Genomic DNA, 14,919 nt, shown 5'->3' with positions numbered 1-14,919 from the left:
CAATGGCCGTGCGTTTGCGTCATATCCTACAGCTAATTCATCGAAATCCACCGAAACCACCCACGACCAATAACGGACGTGCATATCCTTCGTGTGTGTGTATGTGTGTGTGCGCGCATATGGTCGACCGAGGATCACGGAATCGAGGACTAGCCATGAGCTTGGCAGGCTATCACGCCGATTGTCGCCCGGTAGATGCGTCTGATCACATGTTACGAGTGGACGATTAGCGAGCGCGATCGTTGGTTTATCGGCGAGATTTAGCGTGCGACTGACAGGACCTTGTTTTACGCGTAGGCACCTGCAGACGGACCCGAATCGCGATACAAATCAAAATCGAAAGCTCGCGAAACTTTCCCCGGGAACAATCGCGTATCTTCCTGTGGTAAGCACAAGAATATATTGTAGATAAGAGACCGATGAGGCAGGAAAATCAAAAATTAACATCGTACGCAGAAAAAAAATTAATATTAAATCAACAATTCATTGTTTTATATATAAGCAAGAATATAAATCTTCTTAGAAAAATTTATAATCTTCTTGCTTATATATGAAACATATATGCTTGCTTATATATGAATTGTTGATTAGATACTAAATTTTTTTCTGTGTACAGGTGACAGCGCGATTTGCGAATGTGATTACTGATTAGATAAAATTGGAGCGACGACAGTCGAGATGTCAAAACGAAATACACGTGTACGAGAATATATATACGAGTTGGACTGCGTCGAACCGCTTGCCGAAATTTATTAAAAGCGGAGTGCTCCGACGCGTGTTAACTGATCGACAAGTTCGAGATGACTCGTATTCCAAGAAGCGCGAGAAATAAAGACTCGAGTATAACGGTACTAAAATTGAAATTTTAGGGAAGTTATTAAACCCGTTCGTACACTACAGTTTTTTATTTCAAGCTCAATAGACGAGAATATCCTCGCGTCATGTTTAACGGATCCACAAATGTACAGGTGAAATCGCGCTTACGCCAAAGTGGAAATTCATTTCTCTATTTCGAGACAAGCGGTATCAAAGCTCGTGTATAGCTCCGTTCGCTAATTCCGTGTTCTGCGTAAAAAACAAAAAACAAAAACAAAAACGAGTTGTACGTGGACACTGGCAACGCGCACCATGTGTCCGATACTTTTCGTTTACAAACCGGAGAGTCGAACGATATCGGCGGCAGTCCCTGATACTCGCAGCTATTAATTCTTCAAAGGGGGAGGTGAGGAAGAGCGAGGGAGAGGGAGGGCGGGAAGTTATCGGTTTGCCTCCCTTTTGCCGCCCCCCCTCCTCCCTCCCGCGAACCGCATTTCGCGTTTCGATTGTCGCACGTACGCACGTTTCATCCCCCTTTGTACGCCCGGCCGTTTCTCCGCGATTCATGCCGCGCCGCGGTATATCTAGCGCGTAACGGAAATCCTGCATGGCCGGTGTACATGCTCCCGGGTATATTTACACCGGAATCGATGAGAATTACGAGTTAACATCGCCGGCACACTAACGGTGGCTACCACCATCCCCCCCTCCCCGTACCGGAGGCCACCCTCAGGATTGACAGAATTAGGGTCGCTTCTCACGCACTCGCGAAAGCAACAGGACAATGTTAATGGCCTGGATGTGCACACCACATTGTGCAGCGACAGTCCAGACCGGAATGCATGACGATTTGCGATACGGCCGCGTGACACGTATTATTTGGTGGTGAATAGATCTGCGGCTCGTTATTGCGACGAGATAACGCGCTTAATTAAGTTTACGTAAAAGCGGCGGCGGTTCCTTTTTTTTTTCTTTCTTTCCACCGGTCCGTTTTCATTAAAATTCGATAGGAATCATTTTTCTCGTTATCTCGTCACGATGGAAATCGATATCACTTTAGGGAGACCAATCGAGGAGTCAAGCGTTTTCTTGTCGACGCCGAGTGTATGTTATTCTAGAAAATATTGTGAATTGGAGATCGCTTTGATCTCAGGTGTAACTTTGATCAAAGCACTATTTTATTCGCTGGAAAGCGCGATCACGTAAAAATGCAATTTTATTCAATAAAAGAAAACGCTTGCGCATGACAATAGTCCAGGTGCCATATTTACCATTTATAGCAACAGCGATATCTGATCAAAGCAACCCTTTTACCAAAGCAGAATGCAAAATAAAACCGATTAAAATAACGCATTGTAATTAGTGCACCATTTTCGTTCCGAATTGCACTTCACGATCCATCATTTTCTTTTATCACAGCAGAGTACGCGCATCTCGAGAATGAAACGTCTCCAATAAGAATCCTGATGCAAACGCGTTCGCGTTTCATTCGCGATCGCGGATTAGACTGGATCGCGATTAGCGCGAGGACAGGGGGAGGGGGGATCTGTAGCGGAATCGATGCGGGTGCCTCACGGCTTCTCATTTAACTGGTCGTAATTGCGGAGCTTTTTACCTACCGTGTGTCTGTGTGTCGGTCTAGTGTGCACGCGCGTATTCACGATAGCCGATTAAATCCCCGTACAGCGGCGATGGCGGCTCTCCTCCGTCTTTTAAACGGACGGACGGCTCTCGGTCGAGTGCTCCTCGAGTTTTTGCTCGGCCGTTGCCGTCGCTAATGAGACCGCAGCCACCCTACTTTTTCCTACTTTTCCTCTTTGCCGGAGAACGATGCACGTACTCTACCTACACGCGAGACTCGGGCGTAAATTGGCGTAGTAGTGCGCGGGGGAATAAAAAGCGAGAGGCACCGCGGTGGAGGATCTGAAATTACGCCACGGTCTATGCGGCACGCGCTTCTTTCTTTTCGCTTTTCTTTTTGTCGGCACGCCGGCAATTACCGCTCGATGCCGTCTGCGAAATGTCGCCGTGCCGGAATTTCGTACGACAACGAACGAGAGCCTAAAACGGGTTAGGGTGCAGTCGTGCGTGGAAATAAGAAGTTACCGGAGTGCAGTAAGAAGGTTCGCGAGGAAGACGGGAAAAAATACGCGAATGAAAGAAGAATCCGTATACTTTGCTTTAATACACTTAGCGCTTTTTATTTTGATAGATATTAAATATAATTACAAGAAATATTATCTACTATTAAAATAATAGGGACAAAAAAAGTGTCTCCAAAATCGGGGGAGTTTTTTTTTTTTTAGTCTGTTTTGGTCCTGTGATTTTGGAACTAAATTCTGTGCCAAACGATGATCTATGATGAGACATCAATCACGAAAAATTTTCAAAGTGAGGCAAGTATTCGTTTAAAAAATTTGGAGAATTAAAGAAGTCAAAGTTCATTAAAGCGTCAGCTCATACGTTTTAAAACACGAATATTTATGATGACTATGCGATATTTTAAAACTTTATATCCAGAGGTTTTGCTGGCTATAGACAACGAATTTGAAGTCAGATTTTCAAAATGGGCTGACGCTTTAATGAACTCTTACTACTTTGTTTCCCCATCTCTCTTAAACCAATAATCGCCTCGTTTTGAAATTTTTTTGTGATTAATGTCTCATCATAAGATATTATTTGGCACATGACGCAATTCCTAGAATCAAAAGCGAGCTATTTTTGAGATCACTCTTTAAATTAAGAAAAAAGTCAATTTTTAGAAAATGCGCAAGGACCATAGTTTAAATCCGATGGCTGAATTGTCGTAAGAGTAAATATATGTGACTTTCGTCGACCACTCCCTGACGGTCCCGGAAGTCGATAAAGCAAAAGATACTTCTGCGTTGTCGTCGTCCTTTGCGATTATCCTTCGCGGGGGCGAAGTCCGTACCATATATTACTTTCTTTTGTGATATATTGCTCTGTTGGGAGAACAAGCATCAAAATCGGGATACGTCGAAAATTATGTTTGTTCGGCCAGTATATCGTCTCTGCCTCTTTAAACTTTCAGCTATCCGGTAATCCTTGCTGATACCACCATTTCGCAATTTCCATTCGAAATTGTTTTCCCCCGGTACACACGAGTCGTACGTTCAATCAACAAAAATATTGAGAAACTTCTAATTGCATCGGTGATTTATTTCTAAAATGTAAAACGCTCAATACTTGAAACATGTTCGATGTGTTGAAATATTTAACGCAGAAAATGTTTAGCGTTTTCCTTTCTTAAATAAGGACAAACTAATTCCTCTAGTTGCACGCTTGCCAACGGTAAACAATTCATTTCTTATATGATAATCTGTATGCGGAAAAATTAATTATTATAAGGTCTGTAATTAAGCACGAGCTAGTGTTGAAGTTTAAGTTAATGTCGGAATAAATTTCGTAAGAGACTCTCGGAGAAATTTGCGGTCCAAGTTTTCATGATTCAATTACTAGTACTTCGAGAAGATAATTGTTAAAAATAATCGAAACTCCGCAGGCGAATAAACGTGATGAATAATGCATCGCTACGTTGAACAAACTCTATTCCTGATACTCGCGATACTGGTCGCCACGTCGGTAGAGCTCTCGCGGCGCTCGCAATTTAATTAGTTAATTTCAGATTGTAAGCCGGACTATAAGTCTGCTTGTAATTTGCGGCGTCGTAAGTTCAGAAATTAAATTAACATTTACGCGGATGTCAGAAAATTCGTTGTAATGATAAAACTTTGATACACGTATAAATCTTCTTTAAGATTTATAAAAGACGTCAATACTTTTCATCGATAAACACCGATAAAACGATTTATCATTATATTGTGACGATAATCAAGTATTAATAAAATGTAAAAGAAAAATACTCTGGGATTTTATTTCTATACTCTTTAATTTTACAAAATTTATTGAAATTTAAAAGAGAAAGTAGAAAAAATAGATATTAGTGATTCAATAATTGTACATGTTTTATAAACTAAAAAAATACAAGCTTGTAAAAATATTTATTCTTCTGCATTAAAAACCGATTAATTATTCCACTTTAATGTAAATATATGAAAATGTATGCACGCATATTTTATTTCTTCTTAGAAGATTAGACGTATGAAACGCAATATGTGCAGATAGGAAAGTTTTATCGCGCTCGACGACTTTTATGGGCGCGGTTCCCGGGCGAGGTTCAAGAACAGGACGCATCGCAAGATGCATCATGCAAAAGGCGCGTGGCTAGCAATAGGAAGGAACTGCGTACGTGGGAAGCTTAGCGCCGACGTAAGGGCAGCCGGGAGAGGAGAAGCTTGAATTGACGTTGATTGGGCGTGCGACAAACATCCGGTCGCATTTCACGTCCCACGACAGGGAACGCGCCTCTCTCTTTCTTCGGTGCACCGTACGTTTGTGCCACGAGATAGATCGAGCGATTGCTTCTCGTTTTACTAGAGACAGAGAAAGAGAGAGAAAGATGAAGTCGCACTTCGTATCTCGTCGCGCTTCCGCCTTTACTCCGGGATGTTTATACGCGCTCGCGTTTAACAGTAGATAGTTTTTCGCGACAGTATCGTTGCGAGCAATTTTCTCCATCCACCGTTGACACGTGTATACACTGAGAACATCGCGATGACAGCGTAATCGCGATTTCTTAGATTAATGGCGAAAGAATTATTCAACGGAGATGAATGTACTTTTTGTCAGCGGTGCGACCGACGGAAGTCCGAGAGATATTATTTCACGGCTCTCGCGGGGAAGACTTGCGACGCGACGCGACGCGAGGCGGTAAAAAAAAATGAGCCGCGACACCGTTAACGATAAATTTCCTGCCGCTGCCTTTGTGTCCCGGCATCCTACTTTAAATAGCGTTTACGCGTCACTGTCCAAAATGTAAAACAACGATTTATCGCGCGATAGCGCGCTCGCGCACAAAAACGGCGATGCATAGCTGCAGACGCCGCGACAGCTGACACTATCGCGACGCGACGAAGCAGAATCCTACGAGCGATCTAAAATTGCCACGTTGTGCGTCCGTGGATTCCGCTAATTTGTTACTGCCATCGCGATAATGCATTTTGCTACAGGAGCGACGTCGCTGACTGACGCCCTTTGAGAATGTCGCGAAAAATATTTGTTACATAAAAGCTAGCTATATATTTTTGTATAAAATACCGAGATAGAGAAATACAATTATAATTTATAATTTATTGCTCTGTAACAACGTCCTTATACATCGGCGCACTATACATTTAAAAGATCTTTTCAACACTGAGAGAAGAAATTACTAAATTTTAATAAATACTTGTTTAGTACAAGAATCACTAATGTAATTTAACTATCATTTTTTATTGAATAAATATTTATGTATCGCAAGTAAATATTTCATTACGAGTACTCAAATTGTTTTTTGTTAGTGAATAAACATATTTATTTGGATATAAAAAAGTTTTAATTACAACTTGCCGAAAATTTATTTGAATAGTTGGAAAGATAGCGGATTCGAGATGATGAATAAACAATCTAGTTTACATGGATTTAACGTGGATGGATGAGATTCAACTGAACTTGATTAGATGATCAATCCAAGTAGTTTCGGACCTCGATAAATTGCACGTAGTCCGTCTTGTCTTATCTAAATTGGCAGTGCAATTATAAATACCGAGATGCAATACAATCTCGTAATACAGTTTCCAAGATATCGTCGTACATTTACCAACGGGATTGTCCAGTCTGGATTAGATATAGATGGTTATGAAGCTGCCAGCATTGATGTGATATTACATGTCAATGTCCAGGTACTAGTGCGTATTAAACTCTATGATTGACGATAGGAGTGGATTCTCGCGTACCGCGATCGGCTACAGGATTTCACGGTGTCGCGGTTCAGCCATTAAGATTGATTCGCGTAAGATCACGGTATGATCAACTAACTCGATAGTGCGTGTACGAGGATTTATGCCCCGGTCCCTTGGTCTCTAGGTACAGTATCGTAGGAACAAGTCATATATCTCGACCCACCGGTCGCTCCCAATATGAAGCACGTGTTGCAGGATTATAACGAATATTTTATGATAACAGATACGTCCGTTTGTATTGCAGTCGAGTAAATTATGATCTGTCGTGGGGGAAGAGTTTCGCGGTCGTGCAAACATGCACACATGCAGCTGCAATGTTTGCAATTCGGCGATACTACCAAATGAAAAATATATCCCGAACTTTTTCCCTTGACGCAAGCGATATTTCGGTGGAAGATTTCAGAATTCGATTTTCAGAACAATCTCGTCGACTACGTGTCGAAGAAAACTTGTTAAGCTCTCACTCAACGAGACCGGTCGCGTAGCGCGGGGACGGGGGAAATTATACTTTAATTGCTCCGATTCTCGTGCGAGAAAAATGCGAAACTTCGCGTGTATGTAATGGCTAAAACATTGGCCACGATATAATTTCCGCACCTTTGGAAATATCAGGCGCTTGACGATCACGCGACACGTTTCGTTTCAGGTACTATTATATACATTTCGGAAGCGCTCCGCTATATAGTATGTGTGATCATTATTACGATATATTTTTCAACAAATACCGTGAACGCTGTACTCGCATGTCGTCTCACTATTGTGGAGACGGACTGAATAGAATAGTGGAAGCAGAGTATGGAGCGCGCGTCTCAAATCGTGAGATTGTTCGTCTCCTCTCTAATTAACTGTGAATTTACTTCTCTGCCTGACGGGCATCGTAGTCAGGCAATCCTACAGGACTGCGGGATATCGAAGAAAACTGGAATTGAGCCAGTTATATTAAGGAAACATATACATGACCTTTATATATATGTAGACTCGCATGCACATAGATATACTTGCGCTCGTACATTTAAATAGGATCGTCTCTAAGACCGGAGGTACCTGCCAATTCGCTGAGTCCACAAACTATTTCGCCTTTGCGCGGGTTGTTCGTGCTTCCTACGAAGGCTTCCATACGAGTTCTCGAATAGTTTACAACGGTAGAAGAGATCCGCGCTCGCTAAAATTCGCGACTATCTTCGTTTGCGCACTACTCGTTTGCCAAGCGAATGATCAAAGGACGCTGTGCTCAACTTGAAAAAAGCATTCAAAATTTTTAACGTTGTTTTCCGATAAAATTAGAGAGCCGGGGCCGAGCGAAATTTTCTGCCGCAAAAAAGAAAAATGTTAAGTAAAGATATCATTTTTTGTTAATAATGATTAACTCAACATTTCAGGCTTTATTTTATGCAGCACGCAACGCGTAATTAAAGATATGAAACATCCTGCGACACAGTAAATGATAATTTTTAATGCGTCTCTTATTCTCTGATTATCAAAAATAATTAGTATAATTTTTTGCCTATATGCGATTTTCTTGATAACAATCGCACGTATATTCGCGTATAATGGACGGTGTGTTGGCTGCGTGACAAAAATATTTTATTACTACGGAACATGGAAATACGCTACCGCCAAGTTAGATCAACGCGATTTGATACTACCGATATTTGCTATCGCATCAATAAAAATTGCTTTCCGTGGAATTTCTGCTGATGTTATAATACTACATTCGTTATCTTCATGCGAAATTGTGAAAAAAATTATAAACGCGATACCTTTTTTTCTGTCTGTTATCTGTCGCGTTAATGCTTTTCGTGACTCCGGATCCGATAAAAGCGGCTTGTAATTATCGAGACTATTATCGAGATCGTAAGACCGTTGATGTTCCATTATCAATATCTATGTATCATTACTATTTCCTTAATTATGGTATTATCTCACGAGATCGTTGCCTCGCTTCCCCTAATGAGATGGTCAGTAACAAACCATTATTTCAAATAAAGGAATTCAGTTGCTGCTATCAATAAAGATTATTCATTTTATAATTATATATTGTAACTCATAAGAGATAACTTATTATAAACGTATCTCAGATACGATGAGATGTTTCCCGCGGATTAATTGCCAATCGCGTTCGTTTAAATCGACTCCGCTTTTTCGCATCGTTGGCACGTGAACAAAAAAAAAGACGTCAATGTAAATTGTCTACGACGCGCGAGATTTCTGCTGGAAGATTCCCTACCAGTGACGTTGCACGCGACCACGCAATTTCAGAGTTACGAACTGGCCGGGGCGCGACGGTCAGCCAACTCGCGGCTCTAATTGGTCTGCTTTGCCTCGCTTGATTGCATACGAAGTAATTAAAAGTGTCGCCATTATACTTCACGTATCGTCAAACGACTCGTCTCTTGCCATTCAATCCTAATCGCCCCTTGTAAACTCGCTTTCGCGGTCTTTAACAGTGTATTTTGCGTCGCATTTGCATACTATTATTCCAGCGCTGCGCGATGAAATTACACGTATTTCGAAGTTTACGCAATTCCACTACGTAGCAATGCGCAAAGTTGGCGCACTTCATTTTATATTCTTACGATTATTCTTGACCAAGACGGGCGAAAGTCAACGATCCGAAAAAAGTTGTACAAGCGTTTTTCTACGAACACGTCGGATTATCGGGTAAAAAAGAGTTTGCGAAAGTTCCGTCAGCGGCAGATGCTGCGCGTAAAAATCTTGTGCTAATTAGGCATTATTCTGTTTACGCGAATATCATAAATATTCCCAAGCAAACAGAGTTTTTTGGAGCTCAGAATTGAAGAGATTATTTCCGAACTACTTAATCTATTTAGAACATTTAAATCGTCTTAAAAAAATATCATTAAAAAATAGAAAAAATGTGTTATTTAAAGCTATGAAATATTTCGCATAATATAATCTATAAATATTAATTTCCACTCTTTCAGAATGTAGATTTAAGATGTGTAAAGCTGGCACGACAACGTTTTATTAACTCGATGTAACAGCGATGATATACAAGCCTTAGATATAATGAGAAGCGTGACTAAGCTCATGCCGAGATAAGTTAATATCCTTACTTTAGAATTCGATCATTTCTTTGAAAACAATTCAACCGCACAAATCTCGAGCTAAACAAGTCGGAACTACCTTCAGAAGTGCCGAAAATTATTACATTTCCACCAGCGTCATGCTGACGGGATATAAAAATAAAAACTGTTTAAAAAACGTGTATAAGGCGGAAAAAACTTTTGAAAATAATTCAACCGTGTACAACTCAAGTTGAACAAGCCAGAACTACTGCCAGAAATGCCGAAAATTGCCTGCACGACACATTTCTGCCTGTGGTGCTGCTATGAATATTCAAAACTCTGCAAAATTGTTAATTGTTAAAATTTATCTTGAAATGCTATATAACTATGAAATTAGCCTAACGAGAAATTAGAATTAATGACAACTTTTAACAGATGTAATCTTCAGTGATCTTGTACATTTTCTAAAAGAGTGTGCCGTATTGGAACGTGAAATTAGTATATTTTTCATTTCCAATTTTTTGATATTAAAAACGCACAACTTTTTTTTTATATTTACCAAGAACCGTAGAACTCGTTGAAAAATGTTAACGCTTGAAAGTTGTATAAAAGTTAATAAAACATCACCGCTAGCTTCATGAACGCATTTAAGATTTAGAAAATAATGTGGAAATAAAATCTCTGCCTGGCTGCGGGACGCGAGGCATTAACGTTAATGCTCCTGCTCTAGAGAGAAAATTGCTCAAATACGTTGTTCGGACTTACCTGGACAGCGGTCCACTGCTGATGATGTAGTGAGTGTAGTAGAATATACTGCCGAGGGAGACGAGCAGTAGCGCCGCGACGCAGCGCTTCACCGTCGCCTGCTTGACGACGTAGCGCGGACCGACGGCGCCTAGTAGAGGAACGCCAGCTTCGTTTGCGGATATCCTCAGCACCATCGTCTAATTCGACGACGTCTCTGCGGATGCGACAACGCCTTGACGTGGATTATCTCGAAGTCTCCGTCCTCGAGCGACTCGCGGGACGTGTCTGCCCGCGGCGTGCGAACGATGCTGCTACGTTATAGTCAACGAATCTGACGACGAGAGGTCAGGTAGCAGCTCCAAGAATCGTCGATGATCCCCGGCGAGCGGGGATCATTCTTTCGTCTACACAGCATAGAGCATGGGCTTCGTCGCCATGTACTCGCGTTTGCAGTCTTTCTTTCAGCGTTAACGTGCAACATTGAATCGCGCTACGTTTCAACGAACATTAATATTTATATATCAATTTATGACACTAGATTCTTCCTCATTCTGGATAAATTATTGTATAAATCAATGTTTCTACGTATCTTCTTGAGGAGTGACGATATCGATAAATGCAAATGCTCGAGTTTGAGGGAAGCCAGAGGTTAGAATCAGGTTAAAATCCCAGCTCGAGGTTACTCGTCGCCTGTAACCATTCGATCCCACGTTCAATGAAATACTCTTTGCCGAAGTTAACGAACAGCATCGGACCGGGACCTCTCGACTCTCGGTGCGTTGGTCGAATGTTTTCCTCCCCCCCCGGTGGAGGTAAATCTATTTAGACCGACGAAGGAAATCCTAACGAAGAAATTTCGAGACGATCGTACTTGAGACGGGCAAAACGGATTTAAAGTTCATTAGACGCGCTTAATCCCACTGGCATCGCGTACTAGTCTAGGAAACAACGGCGATCCTCCTGTTCAAGACTCTCGATCCAACCGGTCGCGAACGCCTGATCGGCCCCGGATCAAATCCCCTCGTCCGTCTGTCGAGTAACATCGATGATGTCTCAGCATTGAGAATCCAGACACCACTTGTTGCACTTTCGAGAACGCGGGATGATCGCCATTTTGCAAGCAGCACGAGACCGTGCCGTCAATCGCGAGCCGCGATTCTTTAACCCATCTGGCCGGGTTATCATGAATGAGCTGTCACCGAGATTTCAACGTCGAGACGCGCGACACCTCGTCATCCCTATAGGTCCCCACGAACGCGCGTTAGGAAATCGCAACGCGTTCTCTCACGGGACGATCGTCGCGAAGAAATGTATGCCGTCTCATCGTCGACGTTTCAGAATCATCTTGTCTCCGGACAATTTCGTTGTAAACGAGCTCCGCCGTTCGGCTTTCGTGCCTCGGAACAATTCGCCACGCGAGAGATGGCCAGGGCAAACTTCACATCCGTGTCCTCGCGAATTCTTGCGGCCCTCTCCCTATTCGTTCACTCGCTCGGTCGCTCGCTCGCTCGCCGGATAGCTGCCGCCTGTTTCCGGTGTCGTTGCACGGCAAGCGGGTTCACGGTTGAACCATTTGTTACGGCGCACGACCGCCCCTAGACACCATCTTGGACCCCACGACGTGCAAGCAAACCGACTCACTCGTAAATTTCGAACACTGCTTCGTGTCTTCCGCCCGACCCTCTTCTCATTCCCGCTTCTAGTTACTCCCCGCCGCTGGCTCCTACCTCTATCTGTCAATTAGGAACGATGTACAGACGCAGTGTTTCTTACACGAAACAATTTTCGGAGTTTATTTCTGTGTGTCAACGATCCTTTTCGTGCAGCGTTGGAAAATCCCATAGTATCGTTCTGTAACAATCGTAGAAAGAGAAAATTAGAAAAAATGTGATATAGCATGTGACAATATTGGTGCTGCGTGTATTCGTACATTTATATCAGCCATTAATTTATATTTGAACTATAGTAGAGTCTCCTTAACTTTGACGCTATGGGGCAATAAGAACGGAATGCCAAAGTTATAGAATACTCACGCAAGTACACGGTGATTGGTAGACTCGTGCTGTGGTGAGGGTATTCTATAAAGGGAAGGAGGTACGATATTAGTGTTTGTGAAAGTACGTGCGAAGGAATGCAAAGATTAGAGAGGGCCAAAATTAAGGAGGTTCTACTGCAGTAAATAAAGTTTACTAAATATTGGAAAATATTATTTTTAAGAATATTGCGTAAATAGATATTAATAAGTCAATCCTACCGGATAATAATGCAATAAGAGATAACTGCCGTACGAGTCATCTCGAAACAATTAAACAACAGCAACCAAATGATTACGGCGTCTAACAACTCCAATTAATCGACCGGCTATAGAGCAGTGTAGCTTTCTTCTCGGAGCCACTGGCCTCCTCTCAACTAATTTTTTTTCTCACCGGTTATATACATCCGCCTTCAGCAAAAAGTCCATTAATCAGTCCCCTTCCTTCCCCGGACTTTTCCCCACTCTAAGCGAGCGGCCCCGCGGCGATACAAACTTTCGTTTTATCTGTTGTACTCGCGCGAGCCTATTCGCCGCCGCGCCGCGCCGGACCCTTTGATACAGAGGTGGGAGAAACGAAAAATGCGATAAAAGGCGCCAGGGATAAATTGAAAATGAGACTGCAGAGCGGTAAGAAACGCGGGAAAACGTGGAAATGGATAGAATCGATGTCAAGGAGACCCTCCGGAAGAATATCACCCTTCCCGCGCAACTTGGCCTCCCAACTTCCCGCGTCTCCCGGGAGCTGACCCGACATTTTTCCCAGGGAAAATATTGATACCGTCCACAGAACGCGCCAAGCTGATTTCGAGAAATCAAGCAAAGAGGAAGAAAGAGGTAGGGAACGGATGCATCCTTCAAAAAAAAAAAGACTTGTTCGCGGAGTGCGGGGCTCCGCACTACGACATTGGCGCACGGAATTTAATTACACGACCGGAATGACTGACACGCTAATGGGTGGACGGGGTAGCTCGTCGAACTTTGGCAATACCTTCCCCGCCTTTCTATCGCCCCGGCCGGGCCCCTCGATCGAGCTCCTCCGTTCTTTGACTCGCTGACGTGTAATGATGGGACAGTTCGCCCGGAATGAAACTTGGCGCTCGGCAAAACGAATGCTTGACGCGTGGAAATAGAATAATTGTTACGCGCTAGAGGGAAAGGTAAAACAGACAATCGTTCCGTCAATGTCGCGTTAATAATTTTTAATGAACAAAGTATCCGCATAATATGGTGAAAAGTGATCAGTGATAAATAAACATTTGCAAATACTTCGGAGAAATATTTTTTCTGACCTTTTTTTACCATTTGCTTATATGATTATAAATGTTAGGTGCTGTGAAGATGCTATAAAGAGAAACCAGGATAATATCTTTCTAAATCTTCCACGTAGATAATATCACAAAATGTATTCAGCTATTTATTCCACGTTCTTTAGACAACCTCAAAGTTATTTGTCTTACTAAACAAAGACGGTAAATAAAATTTATAGTAGTAGAACTCTGCTTTTATTTAGATATATGACAGCATTCATACTAAATTCTCGCGGGCACGTTCAATCCCGTAATATTTTTTCGTCTTACGCATCGAAGCAACTTTTCTCGCGAGTTCCGCCCCGCGCGGATCGTCGATTCGTTTATTGCGCAGAAATAATTCCTACGGGGTTCCTTCTCGATCTACCCAGTGCCGGGTGCTTAATTCGAGAGACACGTTTTGGCTCCCCGAGAGGGTCGTTAGTCGGATGCATCACGTGCGCGGATTTAGAGAGAGAAGCCACGTAGGTGCACCAGGGCCGAGATTGCACGAGGAAACTACTCGATTGGCACGAAATGATTACCGGAGGTTCCTCCTGATTATTCGTTCGAACGAAACCATCTTTCTTCCTCGCTTCTGCCGAAGAATCTTAGCGAACCTTCCTTCTCTTCGTTCTCCGGGTTCGCCCGGGCGGATCCAATTTCATTCAAGCTACCCAGAATATTCTACCATGCACGCGCACATACGGAACCGCCACGGCGTACGTACTTATATATACCCGAGTACAATTCAGGTTTTAATTTACAAAATGCGTACCGTGCAATCAATTTCAGTTTCTTTTTTTAATTCTATCTTTTTCGAGTGAGAAGTTTCGATGAAATTGCCATTAATAATTTATGAGAGGTTTCTCTCCTGTGTGGCCAAGGAAAGTTTTTGATGTTAAAATAAAAAAAAAAATCAATCTTGCACTTTGAAATACGCACGAGTTTAAAATTGTGCTATATAAATGTAACAAATACCAGAAAAAAAACAGATAAGCTGGAATAAAGAAAGAATGGTCAGTCTTGTTTATGAATGCTTTATCACATGTTGGATAAAGGAAAAACAACAGTCATCGGGAAATGTCACACCCCGAAGTTTCTTGCGGCATGATTGGTGCGTTTCTTTTTAGTTCGTCGTGAAA

General features: G+C 42.4%; 1 protein-coding gene across 2 annotated transcripts in view; it reads right to left on the bottom strand.

The window, feature by feature from the left end:
- Positions 1–14,919, bottom strand: part of LOC105196796 (bifunctional heparan sulfate N-deacetylase/N-sulfotransferase) — a 317,002-nt gene that overhangs the window by 64,754 nt on the left and 237,329 nt on the right. For both annotated transcript variants that reach the window (XM_039452718.1, XM_011162913.3), the window contains one exon: positions 10,472–12,304. In XM_039452718.1, the coding sequence (XP_039308652.1) occupies positions 10,472–10,647 (176 nt within the window). In that variant the 5' untranslated portion in view covers positions 10,648–12,304. The remainder of the gene's footprint in view (positions 1–10,471; positions 12,305–14,919) is intronic.

This window comes from Solenopsis invicta, chromosome 8 (assembly GCF_016802725.1).
Source record: "Solenopsis invicta isolate M01_SB chromosome 8, UNIL_Sinv_3.0, whole genome shotgun sequence".
NCBI classification, from domain to species: domain Eukaryota; kingdom Metazoa; phylum Arthropoda; class Insecta; order Hymenoptera; family Formicidae; genus Solenopsis; species Solenopsis invicta.
This window is presented reverse-complemented; position numbering and strand designations above follow the sequence as displayed.